The sequence below is a fragment of the Acipenser ruthenus genome, chromosome 6 (assembly GCF_902713425.1).
Source record: "Acipenser ruthenus chromosome 6, fAciRut3.2 maternal haplotype, whole genome shotgun sequence".
NCBI lineage: Eukaryota > Metazoa > Chordata > Actinopteri > Acipenseriformes > Acipenseridae > Acipenser > Acipenser ruthenus.
The window spans coordinates 81,585,118-81,611,577 of record NC_081194.1 but is presented as its reverse complement, the minus strand read 5'-3'; the positions used below and the strand labels follow the sequence as shown (position 1 = coordinate 81,611,577).

The 26,460-nt window shown below is 37.6% G+C and overlaps 1 protein-coding gene across 8 annotated transcripts in view; it reads right to left on the bottom strand.

Annotated features, from left to right (window-relative positions):
* Positions 1-25,994, bottom strand: part of LOC117411335 (SR-related and CTD-associated factor 8-like) — a 36,779-nt gene extending 10,785 nt beyond the window's left edge. Inside the window, exons 1-13 of one of the 8 annotated variants that reach the window (XM_059025902.1) lie at positions 17,778-17,861; positions 13,250-13,359; positions 9,220-9,264; positions 6,898-7,059; positions 6,175-6,243; positions 5,822-5,978; positions 4,312-4,442; positions 3,992-4,168; positions 3,775-3,854; positions 3,331-3,478; positions 2,978-3,109; positions 2,645-2,754; positions 625-818 (exon numbers count right to left, since the gene is read on the bottom strand). In XM_059025902.1, coding sequence (XP_058881885.1) covers positions 625-818; positions 2,645-2,754; positions 2,978-3,109; positions 3,331-3,478; positions 3,775-3,854; positions 3,992-4,168; positions 4,312-4,442; positions 5,822-5,900 — 1,051 coding nt within the window. In that variant the 5' untranslated portion in view covers positions 5,901-5,978; positions 6,175-6,243; positions 6,898-7,059; ... (1 more) ...; positions 13,250-13,359; positions 17,778-17,861. Of the gene's footprint in view, positions 1-624; positions 819-2,644; positions 2,755-2,977; positions 3,110-3,330; positions 3,479-3,774; positions 3,855-3,991; positions 4,169-4,311; positions 4,443-5,821; positions 5,979-6,174; positions 6,244-6,882; positions 7,060-9,219; positions 9,265-13,249; positions 13,360-17,777; positions 17,862-24,706; positions 24,971-25,833 lie in introns of those variants that run through there. The other 7 variants (XM_059025899.1, XM_059025898.1, XM_059025900.1 and 4 more) reach the window with 7 other exon arrangements.
* Between the last annotated feature and the right edge of the window lie 466 nt (positions 25,995-26,460).

Sequence of the window (26,460 nt, the reverse complement as noted above, 5' to 3'; positions counted from 1 at the left end):
AGTGCATTTTTAAACTTGCACACTGACAGCGTACACCAGTTAAGTATATTAGAATAAACTAGGATGTGCTACTGTTTTCTTTTCTCTGTTGGCTAGTGGAGAATATTTGGTTTCACAACCAAATTGGGGTAAACCTGTTTAGACTGCACTTGCAGACCTCTGATCTACCTCTTCAACTATTCACTGGACTTCCCTGATCTACGCACTTTACTGGATCCTCAGCTAATGCACTATCCTTGCACTACTATTATGTCATTGAAGATAAACCTCTTGTAATCCTAACTTGTTACAGCCTATTGCATTTTATGAGTATTATTTACACCTACTGTAAAATATACTGTATTTAAATATATGAAGAGGCAGCAGCAGCAGCAGCAGCTTAAGAGGACCTCGAGCCCTCTGCATTTTTTTTGCCTCCCCATTTTTTGGGACACCGGCCGCCACACAGGCAGAGACAGATGGATAGATATAGTTCTCATATTGCACCATGAGAATTGTATGTATGTATGTATGTATATTCAATGTATTTACTTTACTATGTCTGCATTTCAAATTCGAGTCCTCATGTGGACCTGTTGACCACTAATTCCAATCCCTGAGCATGCGGATGCCACTTGGTCTCACCGCTCAGTGTTTTTGATCGTATTGGAGGCAATCCTTTTTTCTGGCGCTCCTTCTCTCGTTCCCTGGCTCGCCTCTCACTGGAGTACGAGCGTGAAGACTTCCTCTTCCTGTCCCTCGATCTGGAGCGAGAGCGCTTCCTGTGTTTACGTTTCCGCGAGCCAGAACGAGAACGGGATCTTCTTTTCCTTGGTGATCTGCAGGTGGTAAAAAATAAATAAATAAATAAATAAATAATTAAAACATATATATATATAACAACAGATGGAGCCCCAACATTGATTGGGAAAAAGAACGGGTTGGTGGTGCTTGTGCAAAAAAAGATGGAATAACAAAACGCAGAGCAACCAGTAGCATTACACTGCATCATTCACCAGCAGGCACTGTGCACTAAATCTTTGAAGTTTGACAATGTCATGTCCGTTGTTGTGAAATGGGTGAACTCCACTCTCTCCAGAGGCTTGCAGCACAGACACTTTTGGAGGAGATTAATATGCCCCTGCCAGTTTGAAGACACACAATGGATGATAGATCTTGCTTTCCTTCTTGACATCACCCAAGAGTTGAAAAACCTAAACCTGACGCTACAAGGTCATGGTCAGCTTGTGACAACAGTGTCTGATGATGTGGAAGCATTCACAACTAAACAAACTGTGGAGAAATCAGATTTCTCAGGAGTAAATCTCACCCATCATGCAGGTCACTTAAACCTTTGCGGTCCATTTATTCACTGCGTGTCGGGCGCGTCGGGTCCAAATTATTTTCACATGCGCAGTTTATTTTACACGCGCTGTTTAAAAGTATTTTCTTTCACAGTAAAACAGGTTTAAAAGGCCCTGCATATCAACAGGACACTCAGTACTGCATCTCCAGCCCCGCCCCGTGCATACTGAAAAATCACCTCCTGATCACCCTGGATGCGGAAGCAGCTATCTTGTTTGTTTATGGCCATGTTATCTCTGTGGTGTCGGGGCTATGTGTATTGCTCAGATCCGCACCCTTTTTTTTCGGCTTTTCTCGACTCCTATCGGTCTCACTCTGCCATTGAATGGTTTTCTCTGCTTTTTCCGGAGAAAAAACGACTAACCTGTGCTTTATGTCTTTTTGATGATGTCGGACAGGGTCCGACATCGGACCGGAAAGGGAGAATTGTAATGTCGGACCTGGTCCGACATAGGACTGGAAAGGGTTAAGTGTTGGACATTGAGATGCAGTTCAGTGGTGCTGAATATGCTGCTAAACTTGACCTGCTTTTGGAAGAATTTGATCAGCGGTTTGCAGATTTCAGAAAGCAAAGAGCAAGCTTCCAGTTGTTTCGTGATCCATTTTCAGTTGATGTGGAAACAGCACAACATGATTTACAGATGGAGCTCATGGAATAAATTCAAGGAAACCCAAGGAGATGTCACACAGTTTTTCAAGCAGCTGCCATCATCTTTCCCACAGCTTTGCAAAAGCTTCAGAAAAACCACGGCTCTGTTCGGCAGCACATACATTTGTGAGAAACTTTTCTCCACTATGAATATAAACAAATCAAAGTACAGAACAAAATGATCTGATACACACCTTACTGCAATACTGAAGGTTTCAACTGCTCAGTCACTGAGGCCAAACATCAACAGACTCACAAAACTGAAGCGTTGCCAGGTGTCTGGCAAACGTTGAGAACTCTCTGGCAAACCCAAATTGTAAAAAAGTTCTAAGACAGTTCAGTTTAATACTTAATGAAAGAAGTTTTTTTTTTTTTAACAAACACCATCAGGATTGACATTGGACCTCATGTAAATTGAGTTTGAGACCCCTGGGTTAAATAATACTTTAATGTGTGGTGTTTTGATTGGTATGTATAGAGTTTGTTGTATCTTAATATAAAATAAACTGGATTATTCTGCATTTATATTTTTAGCGTGAATTTCTTTAATCCCACGATATCGTGATATGGAAATTATCGATATCGAAATCGTATCAGAATATCGATATTGGTGCCCACCCCTAATATATACACACAGACATTTAATCTAACCTTGAACGGGATTTGGATCGGGTTCTTGACCTTGATTCGACAGGCTGTGGCTCCTGAGGTTCAAAAATATCTCCATCAGCCATGTCCTGTCCTTCATCAATTTCCATGTCCTGAGAAAGAAATACAGCTTAATCTCACTTATTTATTTTATTTAAAATCCGAAAAATATCCATAGCGAGGAATATAATCTTTTTTAGAATTAGCTTTACTACTGGATTGGGTCTGCCTGACTGGTCAGTGTGGGAAGACTTTACACAGCCCCCGCCCCTCAAAGATGTGTTTCATTGTAAGGGAAGGTGCTTTTACTATGTTTTCTCCCACCGTTTCTCTTACCTGCTGTTGATTATCAATTGAATCATCCAGTTTAGTGTCAGTCTCCAGGAGCTGCTGCTGACAACTGCCCTGTGAGGGTGTGGCAGAGTTCTCTGAACCAAAAATCCCTTCTTGGCTCTCCAGCAATATTGCCTTCAATAGAAAAAAAAGGAAAAAAGTATTAGGTTATTTTAGCAAGGCTTTTAATGTAAATATAAACTTTAGATATTACTACTAAAGAAGCAAAATAAGTAATTCTGACCTATTTTCTCTGAAAAAAAACCCCATTCCCCTTCCCCATTATTTGGAAAGATTTCCTACACCATTAACATTTTATTTTTCTGAAGTACCCACCAGAGGGCAGCAGTTCATACCTGTTGCTGCTGCTGCTGCTGCTGCTGCTGCTGCTGCTGGTGGTGGTGTTCTAGCAGCTGTTTCTGGAACTGCTCCAGATTCTGCTGCTGCAGCTGCTCTGCCAGCTGATGGAAAATCGAGTTGTTTATGGACTCGGTTACACTAGGCCTGGAAAAAGAGTATCAGGATCATTACATTTACCAGTAATACAACTACACTGAATGACACCACTACACTGAATGACACCACTACACTGAATGACACCACTACACTGAATGACACCACTACACTGAATGATACCACTACACTAAATGATCAGTCAAGTTTAACCTTCAATACACTGTATTGCAGACCCACAGAGCAGAAAAACAATACACACCAAAGTGTGTAACAGATTTAGGGACATGAGAGCCGCACAAAATGCCAAGGAGGTTGAAAGCGTGAATTCATGGACTGGATCTTACAGCTGAGATGAAGGAGCATCCTTTATGGATTCATCAGTGTGTTCAGATTCTTCCCCAAAATCAAACTGGTCCAACAACTTCTAGAAAGAAAAAAAAACAAAAAACACTTGAAATCCTTATACATCAGCTTATATTACATACACCAATACTTGTATACAATTTCAGGTGAACAGTTCACAAGATACAGCCCTCAATGCAGCAGTGAAAGCTTCATTACCTTATTGAAGGAGACGCGCTGTTCTAGTGGATTGAGTGTATTGGCAGCAGCAGCCGCAGCTGTGAGTTGTGCTGTGAGAGCCTGCAGCTGAACGACGAGCCCTGCGTCTAGGGCCTGGAGTAAGGAAGGCTGGGGCTTCTGTTGCTGCATCTGCAGGGTCTGTACTAACTGCTGTAGCTATGGACAAAAAAAACATTTCACTTCAGTATTTAATGTTTGAAGCCTTGAAAAAAATTAAAAATGGGCTGCACACAAGAAAAGAACAGCAACCTTTTTTTACATACATTATAAAAGTGAAATTCACAGGTAACCCATCTTACCTGTTGACCCTGAGGACTTTGCAGGAGCTGTGCAACGGCAGCAATGGTATCTGTGTTGGAGATCTGAGAGGCCCAGGAATCAGGCAAGCCTTGGACAGTGTTAGCAGGGGTAGCAGGGGTGACTGGAGTTCCTATGGAATAGAAGAGAGGCTCTATGTAAAACACAGAAGCACACACAATGAACCCAGTTTTGAAACAACGATGCTCCCCACAGCGTGTAAAAACACAAATAACTCATTTAGTGCTGCAACAGTTATTCAAAGTATTCGAATACCTGATTGAAAAAAAAAAGTTTAATAAAATGTTATGAATCGAGTATTTGCCATATTTTCAAGATGGCGGATGATGCACATACAGGGTTTAGCTGAACGCAGCAAAATCAGAAATAAAACCTCAAAAAGGCGTGGGATTACTTTACAAATACCTTGAATGAAAGGGTGTCTTGCAAAATACGCAAAAAAGAACTTCATCACAATAGCACAAGCTTGTTGTCGGCCCACCTACATGTTTGCCTGCAGCGCAGAAGGCCGAGTCGGGCAAGGAAGACCTTACAGGTTTTACTTTTCATCGGTTCTGTTAAAATTGAAACATTTGAAACCTCTTTTTTCTGTAGACTACAACTGTATACATATACTACACAAATAATAATAATATACATATACTATATATATACCACGTGTGTGTGTGTGTGTGTGTGTGTGTGTTTAGGGGAAGACAAACTGGAATGCGCTGCCAGTGTGTGCTTTTGTGCAACCCTTCTTCCCCCTCACCAGCTGATCGACACACATTTGAACCGTGCATAATTATATTCCAAAAACAAAAATACATTTTAAATATGTATGGTAGATAACAGACTGCCCCATACTCGATTGATAAAATGTTCAGCATTTTCATTGTGACGGCTCCATGTTAGACAGTAGTCTCCGGCACTTACTATTTACTATAAAACTATATTAAAAACGAAAAAATGTGTTTTTTATTGATGTGCATACATTTAAACAAAAAAACAAACAAAAAAAACTATATATATATATATATATATATATTCCAACCAAAAATAAATTTAAAAACAAAATCAAACTGAATCTGTCTTATTTACATTATGTGAAGGTGTTAAATCTTACATTACAAAATTACTGATGGTAGGAGTACTGTGACCAAGCAATATCTGCTGTAAATGAGTAAATATTTCGATTATATCGAATAATCTAAGTATTAAAATGTATAGATTATTCAGTGATTTTACTCTTCGAAAGTTGCAGCACTAAACCTATTAGCACCCAAACTGTTTTGATACAGAAACTGCCACTTTACCCATTTTAGCACCTTTCGCCACCAGTCAATATAACCCAAGGGATGTAAAAAGGCAACAAACAATATTGAGTGCAAGCAAACCTCATTTAGTGGATTTTATGTTTGTTTTCACCAATTTAAAATGTATCCATGAAAACTAAACAGCCCCAACAGTTTTCATTCCCCTGGCCCATTCAGTGGTGTCCTCTGCTCTTACCTGGTGTGTTGCTGCTGACAGTGGCTGCAGTGCTGGCAATGACAGGAGTCAGGCTGGGAGGAGGGAGCCCCGCTGCCATGTCCAACAGAGGCTGAATAATGTCGCTCTTAAAAACATTATTCTTCTGCCACAGATTTAACACTCTGACAATTTTACTCTAAAAGAACAAATACAATATGTATTAGTTTTTGTTTTTTGCAAATAACATTTAAAATTACATGGAAATATACAGTACTATCCCTGAAGTCGAGCAATAAACACGGTGAGAAAAATCAGAATGTGGTCAGAAAGAAAAAACAAAACTAGCCCACGTGACGGTACTGAACTAGGGAGGCTACTCCCACAATGCTTACATTTTCACAGGTGCAAGTCAGAGATCGTCAATGAGGCCAAAGACTATCAAACACGAAAACAGGATCTTCCTAAAGCGAAGTTCAAAGAAAACCAATTCAAAACATCAGAGGAATTAATCCAGAAGTGAAAGAAAGTAAAAACGTACTGTAAAAAAAGGTGATGGTTGTACTCTATCAGGTGGTCAGGGCAAAGGCTATAGAGGCTATATCCCCTGCATTTCCTGGCTAGAAACAGTATCCTCTCAAGATAGCTCACCTACCTTTGCTGCTGGACTCAAGACCTTACTCGATACACACTAAACACATATCTTCACTGGGGTGGGGATTTCTTGGCATTTATTTGTAAACTACCATAAACTGTGCATGGTATATGGAAATTACAAATATATTTTATTCAAAAGGTTAAAAAGCAATTTTCACCTCAGTCAAAATCATCTCACCTCCCCAACAGACTGAAACGGGCAGCATAACAGACACAGTCACAAACAGTAGCTTTTTATTGATGTATTATTTACCAACTTCATAGTAATCTAAAGACAATATTAAATGAATTGTATCTGCTGCCAAACACATTTTTTATTAAACATACAATATTTACCACATTTATGTATATAGTGCAAAAATCCTCAGTGACTAGACCTGCACCCCCGTTTGCTGATCCACCACAATTCACATTCCAATGCTTACTCTTAAAGGAATAACACCTACTTTCTCAGTCAGTACCTTGTCATCAGTAGGACATCGATACAAGTTCTGGAAGGTGTTGATAATGTTCTTGCTGAATCGTGGAGCAAACACGTCCTTTTCTTGGCCAAACTGATGGCGTGACTGACGTACAATGGAGTCGATGACATATAACCCTGGAACTTTGTACTCTGGTTTGCACTGTTAAGACATGAACACAAGTTGCATGTGAATCATTATCATTTACAGCAGGGGTCTCCAGGCCCTATCCAGCAGGTTTTATAGGTGTCTTTAACACCTGTTAATCTTGACTGATTAAGACAATAATTGGTTCAATTAAGTAACAGAGATTGGTTGAAATGAAAACCAGCAGCCACAGCAGCTCTCCAGGACCAGGGTTGGAGAGCCCCGATTTACAGGGACTGCACCTTTTGGCATGATGCATCTCTGAAATGTTATCTTTTTTCAAAATGAACATACAACACTGTGCTTCAACAGCAAAGCTTTAGATCACGTATGTCATTCTGGCATATACAGTATGTATAGTTTTGCGATATAAATGCCATATTATATATATATAATATATAATATGGCATATACGATATGTCTTCGAAGTCTTCCAAAAACAAAACTAATGACACAATTTAATATGAAACATACATAATATAGATGTTAACAGATATTTATATAAGAAAAGCAATAACTTACTTTAACTTAGTATCTTAATATCCATGGAGAAAAACAAGGTCTTGTTATATTGTTTTACTATTCCATGCCATCAGCTACCTCAAAACTGAAATATTTATATACTGTACTTCACTGCGCAGACTAGCCAATCCAAAAGTAATTTAATCTTCTCTAATACACGACACATTTAAAGCTATTAAGTACGGTGTCATGCTGAATGTTGCATTATTTTGAGATGTGTTTTGAGGTTTTAAAAGTCTCATCTCATATATAATACCAAATGTTCACATTTTAAATACATTACTAATAGTTTAAGTAATCACATGGAACAAATGTCCTCTTAGTTAGTGCAGACTGCCACGTTGTTACATTATTATTATTATTACACAACGTACTTCAAAATGGCCTTTTGTAATTTTTGTTTACTCTTGCTTATTGGTTGCAGGTGTATTTGGCGGCATTTTGAAGCAGGAATTGATTACTGTGCTGTCTTTTGTTAAGTAACAAAATCAAGTTCGACTGAATTTTGTAACTGGACTTTTTTTTTTGGTTCAAGTGACCAATTTAAGCTGTGTTGCATTTTTAAGCAGTGCATGCTTAAAATAAAACTCACAAACGTTGTAACTGACATTGTGTAGGTTACATTTTTCTTTTCTACTGTACAGGTAGAAGTTATAATGCGCAATGTTTGACAGCAAGTGGCTATAAAAGTTAATGTCACATTACATATTTTTTTTCTACAGAAGTGTGTTTACTAGTACAAACGCAAAATGTTATTTGTGTGACTGTTGTAAAACAAATGTAGAAATTACTGTCAAGCACATAATACAATACTACGTTATTGTTTGTATTCACTTTCTGAAGTAAATGCAACAAGTAAACAATACCTGTTTTTTTTTTTGTTTTTTTTTACATTTCTAAGTATAAAACAGTTTAAATATGGGCCCTATGCCTTGTAGTAGTTTACAATAGATTACCTGCATCTATTATCTGTATCAGACGACATGGGTAGACAACCATCGGCCAAGAAAATCTTATCGGTACACCCGTAATTTATATCATGTGTATGTATGTGTGTGTGTGTATATATATATATATATATATATATATATATATATATAATAAAACACCAACACTGTAGATAAAATTTCTGCCAGCCTAATAGTACAGTATTCAAACATGAATGAGTCCAGTGGGGAGAGAAGTGACTAGATCCATTTCCTGGCATTACATTCATTTTTAATTTTCAAATTCCTACATTTTTCAAAGAATACATACAAGATGTTTGTTTGTGTGCAACAGAACAGTATAGTTCACCTGATTTGTGTTGTCTGTGGCACATGTACTACTTTGAAAAATGCCACTTTGTACATCATACTACACTGTCTTGCTATATTGTTTGCTAATTGCATCAGAGCCTTTAGAAGAAATTAAGGCAACAGACAGGATTGGCACAGACTACTATATCTATAGAAAATATGAGTTACATTTTGCATATAACATAATAAATAATAAAACACATACTACCACTAAACAGAGCAAACTGACTTGGGCCTGCTTAAACAACATTCAAAAAATCAAGTTAATAAAAAACTATTAAACAAATATGAAACTAAAATCGAGATTTACAAGAAAAATCCTTGCTATGATGGAATAAATATTCCATTTACTTACTTTCTGAACGAACTTCTCCACACTCTGTACAACATGCTTGTAAAACTGAAAGAGAAAAAGATGTGAAATTAAAAACAGATTTTTACACACAAAGCCAGTCCAAGTTCTACTACTAATCACTGCGCGAGAACAAACCGAAGCATCCCAGGGTCATCATGTACATTGAATGGTGGCAGATTTGATCCAATTTGCTCTGCAATTGAGAACTTCAACTCGGCTCCCTCACCACAGCAGACAGTGAGCTGAAGGTTACTGCACGTCCTCCGACCCCACGACCGTGCCAATCACTTCTTTACACCCAGCAGCTCCACAGTGGAGGTCAGTGAGCTACCAGCCTTCGTAGGACAAAGGCCAGTCCAGCCCTGAAGGGCCCCCTTGAGCTCACCAGGCCCTGCCCATTAGGTTCTGCTGTAGTGCCATGACTGACAGACAATCATTTTAAATAATTATCTTCAAAGCATTTCTTATTGGATTATTATTTTATTCTTTTTTTGTAATTGTTTCTATACAGTTCTATATCATCTATCATTTGGAATTATGTATTATTTACCAGCTGTTATTAATCTCCAGTTCATTGTATCAAGTATTACCATTATTTAACTAAAAACAAAGTGCAGAACTGTCCTGCAACTGACTGGTACTGTACATTAACTGGGATTGCTGGTCGAAGGACAAGTATTCATATGACTTGGAACATAATAAACATTTTTAAAAATGTATAAACGAGTGGAGGTCCTCCTGCCCATCTAAGCTCGTCCGGTTCCTAGTACTGCAGCTGACTGATCTCGGAACTTTGTCAAGTTGGGTCTTAAAAGATCCAAGTGTTTCTGCCTCAAAAACATGACTAGGTAGGGCATTCCATACCACTGTGTGAAGAAGTGTCGTCTCCTCTCTGCCGTGTCTATATCAACTTCATTTCCAACTGTGTCCTCTGGTCATGGTGTCTGTACTGCACTTGAAGTAATGGTATGGGTTAACCATGTCACCTCATTTTAAGATTGTAAAGACTTCACAATCATGTTCCTCCCTAATTCTTTGTTCTGGGCTACGAATTTATTCTCTCACCCTTTCTTCATGGCTCAGTCCTTTAAGTCCTGGGATTAGTCTGGTTGCTCTTCTTTGGACTCTCTCCAGGGCACCTGTCCCTTTGGTGCTATGGCGACCACAATTGGACACAGTATTCAAGTGCGGTCTCACTAGTGCATTATATAACCTCTTCACAACCTCTTTGGTACTCCACACTTTTGGCTATATACGCAAGCACTCGGTTTGCCTTTTTGATTGGATTATACATTTTTGTGACCAGCGTCTTTTTGGATTTCCTGGATGGTTGTAAGCATGTCTGTCACCTGAGCTTTGCGTTGTCTGAGAATTTGGCAAGTTTACTAATTATCCCTCGATCTAAATTGCTGATGTAGATAAACACGAGTGGACCAAGAACAGAGATCTGTGGCACCCCACTGAGTACACTGCCCCAGTTGAATAAGTACTCTCTGCTTCCTGCATTTTAACCAGTTTCGTATCCACTTGCATGTACTTAACTACTTTGTACTTGTTTCCAAATAGGGGTGTAACAATTCATTGTGTTTTGTCTTTACGTGATATATCGCAATAGAGGTATTGTTTGCATCTTGATACAAGATCAAAAGCACAGCATAGCTCATTGTAGTTCACAAAGTGGTTCTTGAATGAACACTTGTGTGTTTTATAGTCAGTATGAATACATACTCTCCTTAACCCATTTCTTCGTATTGTGACCTGCATATTGTGATACATATCGTTACATCCCTATTTCCACGTACCCATATGCAAACGATGCACAACGACACAGGACAAGACAAACCAAAACATAGGCAAGAGTAGCTTGATTTTTTTTTACCCAATCTATATTATGCCATTATTTGACAATGATTGTGTCAAACTAAATTTGTGATTTGTAGCAATTCTAGTTAATATCCATATTCAATATGAGGTTGTAAACATTAAACATCTTATTGAATTCTTAGCCCCGGAGTATAACGCCAGGCACAGTAACAAGTAGTGTTCGGCGGTATATCGAAACCTATGGTATATCACGACACCAAAATCCTACGATACCTAATATAGAGGAAAAATAAAAATATACAAGTAACGCAGTTTTTCAAAAACCATTATTATTATTATTATTATTGTTATTTGAGCTTTTAAAACAAAACTCTGTAATTGTGTGCTTTAAAAACAATATGAACTAAGCTTACTCATTTCCTCTTAGCGGAAATGACAAACTACCCTGCACGCTCTGAGGAAATTCGATTACTGCAGCAGTCATGGCGAATGCCGGAGAAAGAAGCTTGGTGTGGAACTGTTCTGGATTTCAACCAGGTGACAACGGCAATCCGGTTGAAGGAGGACAGGCAAAATGGCAAAAGTGTTTTAAAGAAGTGAAAAACAAGGGTGGAAACACCAACAATTTATTGAAGCATCTTTCAGGTCGCCACCCTGATCTTTGCCGAAGTTTACTTTTTTCTTTTACTGTAGTTTCTTCAGTTTTTTTTAGTTTAAGTGAATCCCCAGTGCGTATTACTTCTTTAAAAAAAGATAAATAATAGAGGAATGTGCGAGCAGCTTATCAAAAGGGAGTTCAAGGATGTTTGTTTATTTCGTCATTACAGTGCATCTGCTGTAAAAATTCACTTTGCAGACATTTGTCATGAAAAATCTACCGTATGTCAAATGTTAGCAACGTTTTTCTATTCTTTGGATTTTGTGGTAATCAGTATTTTAGGGATATGTAATGTGATAGCTGTGAAACTCCTGTGTTTTGAATTGTATGCATTAGCAGTGGAAAGGATGAACAGACTTCATTGCCAGCATATCAGTTTCCCTGCAGATAACAGATCAATGTGACACTTCACCTGCAGAGGAAAGCGCAGGACCTTTAGAAGCTTCCAAGTCACACTGAAAATGTCTGCCAACGTAGACAGCTGCAGGTTCAGCAGGAACGCAATAAAAAGCACTTACAGTTTATTACAGTAGCCACAATGGTTGTCTTTTGAATAATTTACTTTTTTTGCAAGACTTAAACGAGCACGATGGGCCACATGGCCTCCTCTCGCTGGTAAAATATCTTATACTCTTATAGGTGCACTGGGACGTTGTTTTGACAGAGACATTTGGCTTCAATACGCTTAAACAGAATTCTGTTCTAAGAGCACGTAAGAGGAAGGCATCTACATTAGTGCCCCGTTTGTTTTAGAAATGTAGCATTAAATCTAATGCTTAACTTTCTAATGCTTAAATTTTTCACTATTTAATCGCGCATGTTAGCAGCAGGGCATGACTTTAAGGTCATGAAGGGCAAGGCAATGCTGCCTTCGCTGGGCGTAAAGATTCAGGGGCACCAAGGCAGTTCTAGGGAGCAGAAAGACAAAACATAAATCCAACATAAGGGCACCAAGGCGATTTCATACTCATTCATAAAACAACTAAAAAGAAATAGAGAGCCTATAATGTTAACTTTAATTCAAATAAACACAAATCAATGTTTTCTGAGTGATTCACACACTAATTGTTACAAAAATGGGAGGCCACTTTTCCAGTTTACAAATAAAATGGATAAAAAAATCAAATTTAAAAAACAACAAACTTTCAGAATGGAAAAACACAAAGGGTAATTTGGCAAAGCATAAATATTCAGGGTTTTCTTTACTAAACTCGGTCACACACTACTGACTAATACATAGATTAGACAAGAGGCTTAGATACAGCAGCACAAATAAGTCATGTCAGTGAAAGGAAAGTTAAAAAACAAAACAAAATAAAAAACAAAAAGATGGATTTTCAGGCAGGTGGGCTGAAGATTTACCCATGGCTGGAATTCTATAACGACAGTCAACAGTAGATGTTTTACACTGAACTGCAGTCCAGCGTTTAAAAATAACTTCTTTAAGTATCTTGCTTTTTCTTATTAGTCGCTGCATTGTTCTGCTTAGCATTTAGTATGTCTTTGTATTAAATCAAATTTAAATTAGCTTTCTAATTTCAATGTTACCTAAGTTTGGTTTCCTTGTTCTACAGGGTTCTCCCCAGGCTGCCCGGCAAAGTAGCTGTCACCGCCCAGCTGAAAAACCCGATCCGCCCGTCTTGCAGATGCTCCTGTGCCTTTAACAATAAGGATTGATTTCACTTCTAGAAGACTAGATCACCTGTGCGTTGCTGGGTGAAAAAAAATCTTGGAACCACATGACAGCTGTGTTACGTCTTGACACAACATTTAACCAATCAGAGAGTTGAAGGGGCGGGTTTTCTGTGTTAAGCACTTCGAGAGGCTAAAACGTTAAAAATGACTGCTAAAAAATAACCAATTATTTTCAAAGCAAAAATAGTGACAATGAACGCAGGGGGTCAAAATAAGCCGGCGATCAGCACAATCCACCGCCTAATACTATATTTGCGCCGGATACTTTATTATAAAAATATTAAGATTATTTTCGGGTATTATCATTCAGTCCCCTTTTTGTCATATTATTGTACTGTAATGTACATAATAGCTATACATATGCAGCAAAATAAACAAACAAACAAAAAAAAGCATATTCCTTTTGTTGTGATATCGTAATAATATGTACTGAGGTGCTTGTGAGAGATATTGGGAGTTCATGTATAGAGGTTGTACGCCTTTAAGAAGAAAGGCATGATGGGATATCAGCTGAACACTTGTCAGCTGACATACAAATGCTTAAGGGCAGAGGTGCTGGATTGTTACACTCCGGTTTCATGCAACAGTTATGATGGTGACCAAACGTGTGCGAGTACTGTTGTGTAAAAAAAAAAAAAGGTTAAAATGAACAGTTGCGTTCAAAAAATGCAGAACAGCAAAAAACAAAAATAGACGTGCATTAACAAAATGCCCTGAAAACTTAACATAAAGAAAACCATTTAAATGAAGCAATAAGCTCTATAATTGAGTGCCTAAATAAGCACGATAATTTACCATAATAAAAAACAGAAATGAAAAAGAAAGAAAAATGCAACCAGATAGAGTCAACCAAAGACGACACATTATTCAAATTCTTTGTCGTATTATATATTTAAGGGAAGGCAAGTTTATTTTTCCGTTAAAAGTGCTCCCGGCTATAATGTTCTGCCGTCCCGGCTATAAAGAATTCCTGGGGAGAACCCTGACATCCTAATACAGAATAAAATCCTATAATACTTAAATCTGTAATTAATTTCATTTTGGCTTAGTCACTACATCAAGATTCAGCACATCTAAACCAGCAACAAAGATGCTGAAACATTGCACTCCACAACTGAATTCCACTGCACACAGTACTGGTTCCACGAAACACCAAACACCCCAAAACAACAGAACAAATGGCTGTTAAGTTATAGCAAATAGATTTATTTTGCAATACAGTGAGCTACTCTCAGAACTTCAATAGAACTCCTTTGGGTGTTTTTTTTTTTTTTTTAAATCAATTGTTGCAGACCGTCTAGAACAAATCAGAACAGAAATAATAAGTCATTAACCGGAGAAAAGGAACAAGTTAAAAACTGTATTAGAGGAAACACTGTTTTATTTTCGTAGTAGCAACCCAATTAAACTAAATATTAAAAAAACCAAAATTTTTTTCAAATTCTCTACCATCACCCAACTACATCTGAACAAGAAACGCTGCCCTCAGGTATTTAGGTCTGCCAGAAACGAAAAAGTTTTCTGCCAGAAAAAAAAAGAAAGATCTGTATTGAGTATTTTGCATCTAACACTAAGTGAATTCTCAAACTTCCTCTCTATCTGCCTTTGAAACAGCCCATCGCCTACCTAAGCTGGTTAGGACTCTCTTATCTCCCTGATAGATACTCTCACTCCCCTCCTCCTGCTTCACTTTCACTGCTTTTCGAGAGCTGCTGAGGGAAGGGAAAAGGTAATTAAACACAAGTAATAAGTTGACTTTGGCAACCAGCTTGAATGTTTAAGTAGCGAAAAAAGAAATGGAAAAAACCTGCTTTAACTCTACAGTGTTTCCTATATGGTTCATTGTACCTACATCTTTACTTTCACTTCCTTTATGCAACTCGAATTTCCCTGCTCCTTGCTCTCGGTCTACGACAACTACAATTCTATTTACGGTCCCTGTATTTATATTGAAGTTCTCATGAGGCAAACAGGCTTGGGTACATCCCACTTTGATGTCAACAGGTTCAGGCTTTTTCACAAAATTTGTTTATTCTAATCTTTTCAATGCTGATACGACCGGTCATTATTTCCGCATAACAATATTCATTATATTGCTTAATTAAAAATGTATAAAATATATATTTTTAAATATTTGAAAAAAGAATGCATGATGCATTTTTATAGCAGTCTGCAAGATGTTCTAGATTTCTTGTCTTCACCGGCTCAAAAAAAAAAAAAAAAAAAAAAAAAAAGACATACAAATCACATTTTGGCTGAACCACTGTGAACCAGATGATTGGATGACTTGAATGTGCTTTCTGGATCCAGACTCTCCTCTCAAGCAGAAAGATAATCATTGGCTACAGTGCAGTTAGCTGCCTTTGACATATCTCCTAGGGATGAGAATTTTAAACGTTTAAAGGTATGAACTCTAAAGAAGTGGTTAAACGTTTAATAATATGCTACACGTATAACCGGTCACGTGACAAATGTCACCAAACGCATATTTTTTTAAGCACTCATTTTAGTAATTTATCATCGGTAGTCCGTCTCGTATCAGACTGCTCTAGTGCCACAGTAAGGGCGGATATTATAAAAAGGAAGGGGTTTGGCAATTGCCTCCAAGTAGCTTTTCTAATTGGTGCAACAGAAAGATTGACACTGGGGCGGGTTTTATTCTCGGTGGATCTGGCGTTTCATTGGTGCTCTGTGTGTGTATGTTAATGCCTGTAGTAGGCGTGGTATGGTATCAATTCCACAGCAGGGTAATAACGTTAATGACCAGCGTTTTTTCAGAGTTTGTTCTATATTTAAAATGGCATCTCTAAACAAAGGAAGCCACATTTGGAAGTATTTTGAGGAACCGGACAAGAAAATAATAAATAATAATAAATAATAATAAATGCCAAACAAAATTGCTATACCACAAAAACACAAGTTCAATGTTTTACAGTTTGAAAAGAAAACATTCAGAATTATTGTGGATGGAGTTACTGATGGCAATAAAAAGCAAACCTCCATAACATTTGCTATAGATTTGGCCGAACAGGGCGTGATCACGTTATCCCCTATGAGGACAGTGTGTGTGAATCGTGAATGCTGCAGTTTTGAAATCGATGTAAGATTATCCCAATACTGTGCCGACCCATAAAACAATAACAGCGAGGCTGGAAAAACTTAAAGAAAATCGTGCTGCAGCTGTTCAGACAAAACTTTCAAAAGGGAGAAAAAGTTGCAATTACCACAGACTCGAGGACCCCATTCCCCAATCTTCCCATAGGTGGAAGGCTTTTTTCACTTGAAATTGTTCTGTAAGCTTTTGGACCGAACGGTCGTTTATGTTTAGTACAGTTTTTATTTGTATGTTGGAACTACTGCTCTAAAGTAAAGGACCCCGTGAGACACACTTCAAACAGGTAGGCCAGGCATCTCTTATTACAATTTAATGTAAAGTTGTGTGGATACGTGAATCTGAATACTTTATGTTATTTTGTAATACCTGACCATATACAATTAACTGCACAAGAAGGCAAACATTACATTAATTACTTAATGTTACTTGATTGTGTGTTAATTTGGCATTTAAAATAGGACTTGTGGCACTGTCTGGGTGGTTTATGTAGACTAGTACAGTATGCAGAGGAGAGTGGCGTTTGATTCAAGTACTCAGAAATTGTAATGCTCAAGTACTCGTCTCAAACAATTGATCTAAAAAATCCCACCCCTACTATCAAATACCGCAAACTTTTAAATCTCTGAGGCAGACTTTTTAACATCAGTCACAGTGCTCTTTACAATTCCAAAATATTGTGTTATTTTATTCCTGGTAATTACCTTTTCCAGAAATGAAAGAAAAATAAGAGAAGAAAGTAAAATCCTGCGACAGTGCTAACAGTAACTTGCAGCATTGTGTGCAGCTTTAGGGTTGGCGGGTTTTTTTTTTTTTTTTTAAGATTCGGATTTGATTTAAATAATAATGCAGGCGCACTAGAACGGGGCAAGAGATGTCTTCAGAATATCATTTCAGCGCAGTTTTTTTTTACATCTTCGCTCCATTTATGCGTCACAGAATGGGGGGCAAGCGCCGATTGCGCTGGCACTCGCATTTGCGCTGGGATCAGAATACAGCCCTAAGAGTTTTAGTTTATAGACAAGTTAGTTTAAGATGATTGTGTTAATAAAAGGTTTTTAAAACACACTTTGTCTTTTCCTTGAGAAACTATATAAAATAGGTAATAAATGAAAAAACGAATTAGACAAATTAATATTTTTTTAAATCATGATTTAAAATCAATTTGATTTAAAAATCAGCCAACCCGGTGTGAAATTAGACTAACATTTTGAGCCTAGTTTTGAATCGCATCCCAAAATAACTTCTGGCTGTTCTTTAATCACTTACCTTTATAGCTTTAATGGCTAACTTTGTGATCTGGGTCATTTTAGCTTTGGAGATTGGTGGTTTGTAGTCATTCAACGAGTACAACTGCAAGAAAAAGAAAAGGAAAAATTGATTCATGTTTTTGTAAATAAAAAAATAAAAACATATTGGAATTTTAATGTTACTTCATAATATACAGTTTACACGCACACACATTTATTATGGTCCATTGTCTCAAAGATCAAAGATGAATATCAACACATTCTGTTGCTAGACACAAGGTCCTGAAAACTCAACTGCCTTGCACATACAAATGAAAAATAAATAAATAAATCAAACTTCCGTACCTCTAAACCTCAAAGCAAGAATATATCCCAGAGTACACAAATACACATATCCTTTTAATTCACAAACCCTCACCTCGCACACAGTAGCAAACATATTTAAATGAATGCAACAATATTACCTTGCCTTTATATACAGTAGGAGCTCAGTAAAGTTTGACCACCAGCTTGAAGAATATTTAACATAATAAAAATGACAAAAACCTTTAAACTATTTTATATGCAACGGTTTAACAATGTATTTATTTCTTTTTTTAAAAACTACTTAAAAATCGGGTGGTTGGCAGTAGGTTTGTGAAACTACTGACAATTATTTTTAATACAACTTTGGGCTGCAAGACCGACAGCACAACGCCCACTGAAACGACTACAAAACAAAATGATTTCTCTTTATGGAATGGCCACATAGGAAACCAAAACTGTATTAACCCTTTGCAGACGGCCCATTATAATTTCAGATGAATTCGTCTGGTGACGTAATTGCACACAACGCTGTGATTCGTTGAAAAAGAATGACCTGACAGCACACTAATGTGTATAAGGATAGTACATGGTAGCATTGTTTAGTGTTACACTTACATAATGCATCAGTTAACTTTGCTGTTAGTGTTAACTGTTATTGTTTTTATATTATTGTCTCCTTTTTCATTTTCTCATTTATGAATGTGGTCCAATGTAGTATATTACTTGTATAGCTATTACATTAGTTATTAGAAAGTAGAATTTATTTATATTGAAAAGGGGTTTAAATATTTTAGACAAAGTGCACTTAAACATTTTCCTGAAAAAAAAAAACTTGTTAAAATGTGAATTTGTTTTTGTATGTTTGCTGTTGCTCAGGCATTATTTATATTCATGAGTGAAAGTTGCAAATGATCATTTTGACTGAAACTCCTGGGGCAAAACCATTCCCTCCCCCCTCCCCGAAGCTCTGGGGTTGTACGTGCTCTCAGATGCATTCTCAGCCATTCTGGACCACTTTCAGAAGCAAATTTGAACCTGACTGTAGAAAAAGAGATTCTAAAATGACTTCACTTACAACTTGTCATTTTACCAGATGGATCAACCTGATAAATTTCCTAGCTAGCTAACGTTTTTGAAATGTTACCGATCAAACCTTTTACATGTATGCCCAATTCACATGTTATTCACAGCCGCAAAAATCATATACAATCTCTGCTTAACTCAATCAGATATTGTAAATACAGGGTTCATACAGTTACTGAGTTTGGCATCATTTTTTATGTTGATAACTAATAACCAACTGTAAAAAATAAAGTTTTTGCATTAACTGTTTATTTAACTGTATAATAACAAAAATCTAAATTATAGTCACTTTTATAGATAAGCTCTGGACCAGTAACCTTTCTTATTCTGTAACCCAAGTCAGTTTTGTTATCTATAGGTGAGTGTTTCATTCTAAAAGCAGTACAGCAATTCAGTGTTTTAATCAATGTCAGAAGCAATGGTCAAAGAACTGTGTGTCTCAATCAAAGGCGCCTAACTGTTAAACAGTAGGGGGGCAAACTGCTGAGTGTAGAGAAGCAATTTTTTATTTTACAATTAAGCTTAAGAAACCAAGCAAACCTTGCTGTTGTGAAGTTAGTTTTAGTAATTGCAAACCTACAAAATTGGGTAGATGTTTCACCATAAAATGTATTTACTGAGCACGCATTAAATACAAATACATGCAAGTCTCTGCACAGAGCTACACCTAAAATTCCCACATGTAGTTTATTAAAGGAAAGTGTTAAACAAAGAAAGCAAGTACTGTTCTTTAGAAGGTAATTATTCCCCAAGTAAGGCAGTTCAAAATACTTGCCATGTCAAAAGCACTGTTTTACTATATAAAAAAAAAAGACTTCTCTGAAGCAAATGCAAAATAACCTCTTTTTTTTGCTGAAAACAATTTCAACAGTATAAACTTAGTTGCAGGAAGGACCAGTCAAGAGTTGTTTCTTGTTTTACACCATTAAAATGGTGTTCTTATTGCTCTAAGAATTTGTGCCTTTGCGCTTGCTTCTAAATATGGTCCATAGGGCAAAACAATAATGTAAAACAATAATGTAACTGCTGCTAGTGCAGCAAGTCATTTCTTGCTAGTTTTAAAATACTTATGTTTTACTTTAATATTCAGGCAAGTTATACACTCGTTTCGGATTGGGTACATTATTTACAGTGCCTATAGAAAGTTTACACCCCCTTTCAAAATGTTCACCTTTTGTTGCCTTATAGCCTGGAATTAAAATGCATTAAAATAGTTGCTGGGTAGTGCATTTCAAAGCAAAGACTCAACCATGAGCACCAAGGTGCTTTCAAAAGAACTCCAGGACAAAGTTGTTGAAAGGCACAGATCAGGGGATGGGTATAAAAAAAAAAAATCAACGGTCTTGAATACCCCTTGGAGCACGGTCAAGACGATTATTAAGAAGTGAAAGGTGTATGGCACCACCAAGACCCAGCCTAGATCAGGCCGTCCCTCAAAACTGGATGACCGAGCAAGGAGACTGATCAGAGAGGCTACCAAGAGGCCAATGGCAACTTTGCAAGAGCTACAGGCTTTCATGGCCAAGACTGGTTAAAGTGTGCATGTGACAACAATATCCCAAGCACTCCACAAATCTGGCCTGTATGGTAGGGTGACAAGAAGGAAGCCATTACTCAAGAAAGTCCACCTTGAATCCCGTTTGAAGTATGCAGAAAAACACTCAGGAGATTCTGTAGCCATGTGGCAAAAAGTTTTGTGGACTAACGAAACTAAAATGGAACATTTTGGCCTAAATGCAAAGCGTTATGTTTGGCACAAACCCAACACAGTGCATCACCCAAAGAACGCCATCCCTACTGTGAAGCATGGTAGTGGCAGCATCATGTTATGGGGATGTTTCTCATCGGCAGGGACTGGGGCACTTGTCAGGATAGAAGGGAAAATGAATGGAGCAAAGTACAGAAAAACCTGCTGCCCTCTGCAAGAAAGCTGAAACTGGGACGGAAGTTCACCTTTTAGCATGAAAAGGAACCAAAGCACACAGCCAAAGCTACATTGGAGTGGCTAAGGAACAAAAAAGTAAATGTCCTTGAGTGGCCGCAGTCCACGCAGTCACTGCTAGTGGCATGTTAGCCACCTGCAAGTCAGCCACTGGCTAAACTACTAGTCAGTACAAACATGAGACTAGCAGTAGCCTGCACCGGAACAGTAACCTCGGTCCCTTAGGATCGGGGGTAACAGGTCGCTAGTTACTGTTATGTAGCGGGTAGCAGGGATGCCCACTCGCTAATTTCTTAGTCAGTACAAACGCGAGACTAGAAATAGCTTTCTTGCGAACAAGCCTTTATAATAGTGCAGCTGGATAAGTAGGAACGCACACAGTAGCTGCTCGGGTTTCAATACTTACCTCCTGTAAGAAATACACACACAACCAAAACGCAAAGCAAAACACACGGTAAATAATACTGTAAGTTAATAATTAGACAATTATTAAATAATATATTTTCAAATAATATTCTAAAATATATATATATAATTTAAGCTTAACAAGTTAATATTCCCTATTTGAAAGGGAACCCTCTTTCTTCCAGACTGAAGGAGCGTTGTGACAGTACCATGAGTGTTGTACTTCTTGATAATAGAAACAATAGTTGAAATTGGGATACTCAAATGCTTGGAAATCTTCTTGTATCCTTCTCCAGTTTTATGACAATAAATCATTTTTTGCCTAAGGTCTTCAGATGGCTCTTTACTTTTTCCCCATATTGACTTATTGGTAATGACAGCAATCATCCTATACCTATCCCTTTTATACTCTAAGAATGTTAACCTACAATCCAGCATTTTCTACTTTTCTATAATTAGGTTCTGCATTATCATATTGAAAGGGTATGAGCACTTCTGAATTAGTATTTTTTGAGTTTTGCAAAAAATATTGCTGAAATAGATCATAATTGTAGAAATCTATTTCTTGTAACTTTCCACAAAAGCAAAACTTTTGCCACAAAAGACTTTTCCTAAAATTCTTTGTTTGAGAAATTTCTAGAAATTATAAAATTTCCATTGGGGTATATAATCTGTTTATTACAACTATATGTGCACAAGTATACTGATGATATTTTTTATGAATTCATATTTCTAAAGCAATTTAAAAAAAATAATTGTGCATTTTTTTCTGCTTTCATTTTTTCTTTCTAATTGGGTAAATTTAAATTGTACTTAATGTCAGAGTGTAACCCTTGGTATTTTCAGGTTCTAGAGACACTCAGCTTTTCAAAAAGGTATAACAATATGCTTTAAATGTATAGATACACTAGCTTGCATAATAAGCTCTAAAATAAATTGTTTCAAATTCTAGTTCCTGTGGTTTGTAGATACCACTGATAACTTTACATATTTTAAGTACAAGATCAGTAAAGTACATTTATATGGACATTTCTAAAGAAATACATTTTTAAACTTTTTTTTTCACATTCAAACTGGGTCAGCGCAGGGTATATGTGACCATAGAATGAAACCATTATTTATTTAGTTATCTAAAGAACAGCTTTTTAGAAATGTATAATATTGTATACTTTAAGTAGATATTTGGTCTGACACATGCCCTAAAGTTCAGTCGACCGTTCAACCCTTCCGCTCCAGTGAACATTCTACCTGTTTGAGGTCTGACTGACAACATGACTTTCGGCCTGTGTATGCTGACAAACATCCTACCTTTCGAAACAGCTGAGAATCAGAAGAATAAGAGAATAACACTCACTCTACGATAAAATATCCTACGATTACCTAGTTTGAATATAAAAAATAAGTTTTAAAATGTCCTCGGAAATGTGTTTTTCTTTAGAAATGTCTCCTGTAATTTACTGATCTCCTACCTAAAAACTGTAAAAGTATCAGTACCATCCACAACTCAGTAATATTAAATAAAATACATTTTGCTTAAACTTTTATATCTGGAAGTCAAACTTAATATAAGGTGCTAATCTGAATGGCCAGTGCACTTGAATCTGATTGAACCCCCAATCATGTATTTATTTTTAAAGAACTTTGGGGTACAGATCTGCTCTTTTCCTTTGTATACACTTATGCGTATGCTGCTTCCCCGAGCTGTGAGTGCTTGCAGGTCACGCTTCTCTTTCTGCAAGTAGCAGCGGACCTCATACAGTGTAGCGTGCTCCTCAAGTATGCGAATGCTGATACTGTTTTGTGCAGACAGTCCGAGTATTCCACACTACCGCCATCAACTCCAAATGTCCCAGGAAATGCAAGTGGCAGCCACAAGCAATGCTCTTCACACAGCATCCCTACAGGTTTATTGTACTGTATGAATTGGAAGTCAAATAACTAAGTTCACAGAGACCAGAAAGGCTTCAAAGTAGTATGAAAGCTAGCAAGGTCTGGTTTTTGATGTACAGTGAATAGAAGAGTAAACTATGGAGGAATACAGCAACATAAAAAAAGTGAATTGTATTTACTTTAAGTGTAAAATGATTGCAGGGCACAGCAACTTCTCTGGGATACCCAATGATTTTCTCTGATAATCTCTTACACAGAATTATAAATATGTTTTATTTTCTCAATAAAGCAACTAGATACTCACCATGATGTTTTATTTCACTCTTAAACTATTTAAAAAGAACATTACAAGGTCTACATGCTTTCATTCTTTATTTAAAAGGAAATCTTATTCCAAAATATTGTATATGATATACTGTAAGCAGCAACTTCAATCTATTGCAGTAGTTAAGCATTTACGAGCATTGACTATTTAAGAAAATAAAGGTGTCTGCAAATGTGCTCTGTATATATGTTTACGAAATGACTAGTTTCAACACCCCAGTGCCCCCTTAATTATTTCAGACACAGGCCTATCAAACATGTGGCAATAATAAGGCACCATGTTATGGCGGCTCACCTATTTTACTAGTAGTAAACGTGCTGCTTAAAATATTCAATAAAATGCAGTACAAGTGTTTGCATATATTTCTAATGCCGATTGACATTTTTTTTTAAATCTGTATAGCTCTAGTCATGCCGGTTTATGACGTCTTTATGATGCTCTTCTGTGCGTCGTACGTAGGTGGTTTTATTTTACTGCAGGACCGGTCAATTATCTTTTGTTTAAACTGGCTCCTGTTACGATAACCCTGACAGTACAATACTAATTTGTAAAAAAATGATATCTTTGCAGTGCATGTTTTGTACAACCTCCACTTTTGGCTCTTAAACCTTGCAATTTACACTCACTCAGTCTGTATTTTGCTACACAGTGCTGCGCTGCCTACACACAAACACACACACACACAAGATCGGTCAGCGTTCGCACTCAACTTTACACTTTCTAACTTTTGTAGTTTCTTTCCTTTATGCAACATCAAAATCCTCGCTGTTCTAAAAACATGCTAACTCGCCAATGGGGGCTTTATTAAAGGTCCTTCTGTGCGATGTTTATTATTATTATTTTGTATTACAATGTTCCCCTGTTTGTTTGTTGTTGCACAGAAAGGCAGGCCCAGAGAGCACTTTCTCTCCTTTCTCATTCAGAATCGGAAAATTAAGTGCTGGTACCACCTAGCAGACTTCTAGTGGGGTTAAATAAAACAATAAAAGATACAGACCTCGCTGTTAAAGGCTTTGACGGCCTCCATGCTGCTGTATTTGGCCGTGCAATGGTGATTTCAAGGTAACGATGTTGGCTTCATTGCCCGGTTTGCTGCATGGTCTGAATCGGTTGCAATGCGAGATGGGGGACGACGCAGCCAATATGGCGGCCCGTCACTGGAAAGAAAGACAGGACCGAGTGCTGTGTCGTACACAGCGGAACCAAGCGACGAGGCACAGCCACTGCACTCTGTCCGCCCCACAGCGTCACCACTAACACACAGCATTATATCTCTGTAGATTTCATGGTAAACCAGATTAAGACAAGTCAAATAATAAACAGTACAAGAATGTGTTTTTATTTTAAATCCGTTGTGACAAAAACACGTTCCTACTATGGGACGTGAAAGTTTTTTTTTTTTTTTTTTTTTTTTTTTTAATATCCATTAAATTACAGTTCTATATAAAAAAATAACATTTTGTTTCTACGTGTTTTCCAACCAAAGCCCAGCGAACAGAATCAAATACAGTCCCGTCTCCACCGCAGAAACTCTACTGTTTGCGTTGAAGCGGGACGGACACCAACAGCAGCAGTTTAGGATTTGCCCAAGCGCGCACCACCTAGCGTTCTACCAATACATTTTTTGCAAGTAATATTATACCCATAGTTTAAAACAAACAAATACAACAAAATAATCATGCCACATCATTTTAAAATAATGAAATAAATGTTAGGATCTTAGATAACTTATGAACTTGTCATTTCAACAGCGATCTTATGGTTCCCTTTCAATTCGAAGATGACTGCCACAACAATATTTTTGGGATATGCCTGTTTGTCGGGTATTTACTGAGCATTTTATATCAAAGCTGCCGATAGGCCCCTCCGTGGAGTGACGTCTTCGGTCACTGCACGGAGACTTCAGTCTCTTTTGCCTTTCACGAACAGGTGAGTAAAAAAGGTAAGTATAAACTACCCTTCTCCAGTTGTGTGATTGACTCTTAAGAGCTCTCTCTATCGAGTTCGTCGGTAGTTCCCTTGCAATTTTATTGCTGGAAGTCGGCTTGCCACTCGGCAGCTGAACTAAGACTGAGCTAATGCTACCCCTGCGTTTCGTTTAAAAAAAACAAAACTTTCAACAACCTACGTCGCCTGGCGATTGTAGTCTGCTTCACTAACCCCGAGGCTTGCTGCTTGCGTTTTCTATCTTTTCCTCAGCTCTTTTGAAAAGTATAATTAAGAGAAGGGAGAACCTGCTCCAACCCTGGTCCTGGAGAGCTACTGTGGCTGCTGGTTTTCATTTCAACCAATCTCTCAGTTACTTAATTGAACAAATTGTTGGCTTAATTAGTCAAGATTAGCAGGTGTTCCAGATTTTTAGCCACTGATGATGTAAAGACACCTATAAAACCTGCTGGATAGGGGCTCTCCAGGACTAGGGTTGGAGACCCCTGCTCCGCTGCACGCTGCTGTTGACTCGAAGACTCTGGGAGCCCTTGGCACGCCCACTCGCTGTGCGCGGCCTAGTGCCCCTACAGGTTGTGAATTACTATTGTTTTATCATTATTGCTTACAGTAAAAACAAAAACAAAAAAACAGACCCTTACACTGCAGCTTGCTGTTGAGTGTCTGTCTGTGCTACTGCCTTGCAGTTTAAAAAAAAAAAAAAACTGCATGCTTCCTCCATTAGGCCTGGTCCTACTGTTGAGCAGACCCTATGCACATTCAAACCACTCACCCATAAAAGCAGTGTGTAGAGTCTCTCTCTCT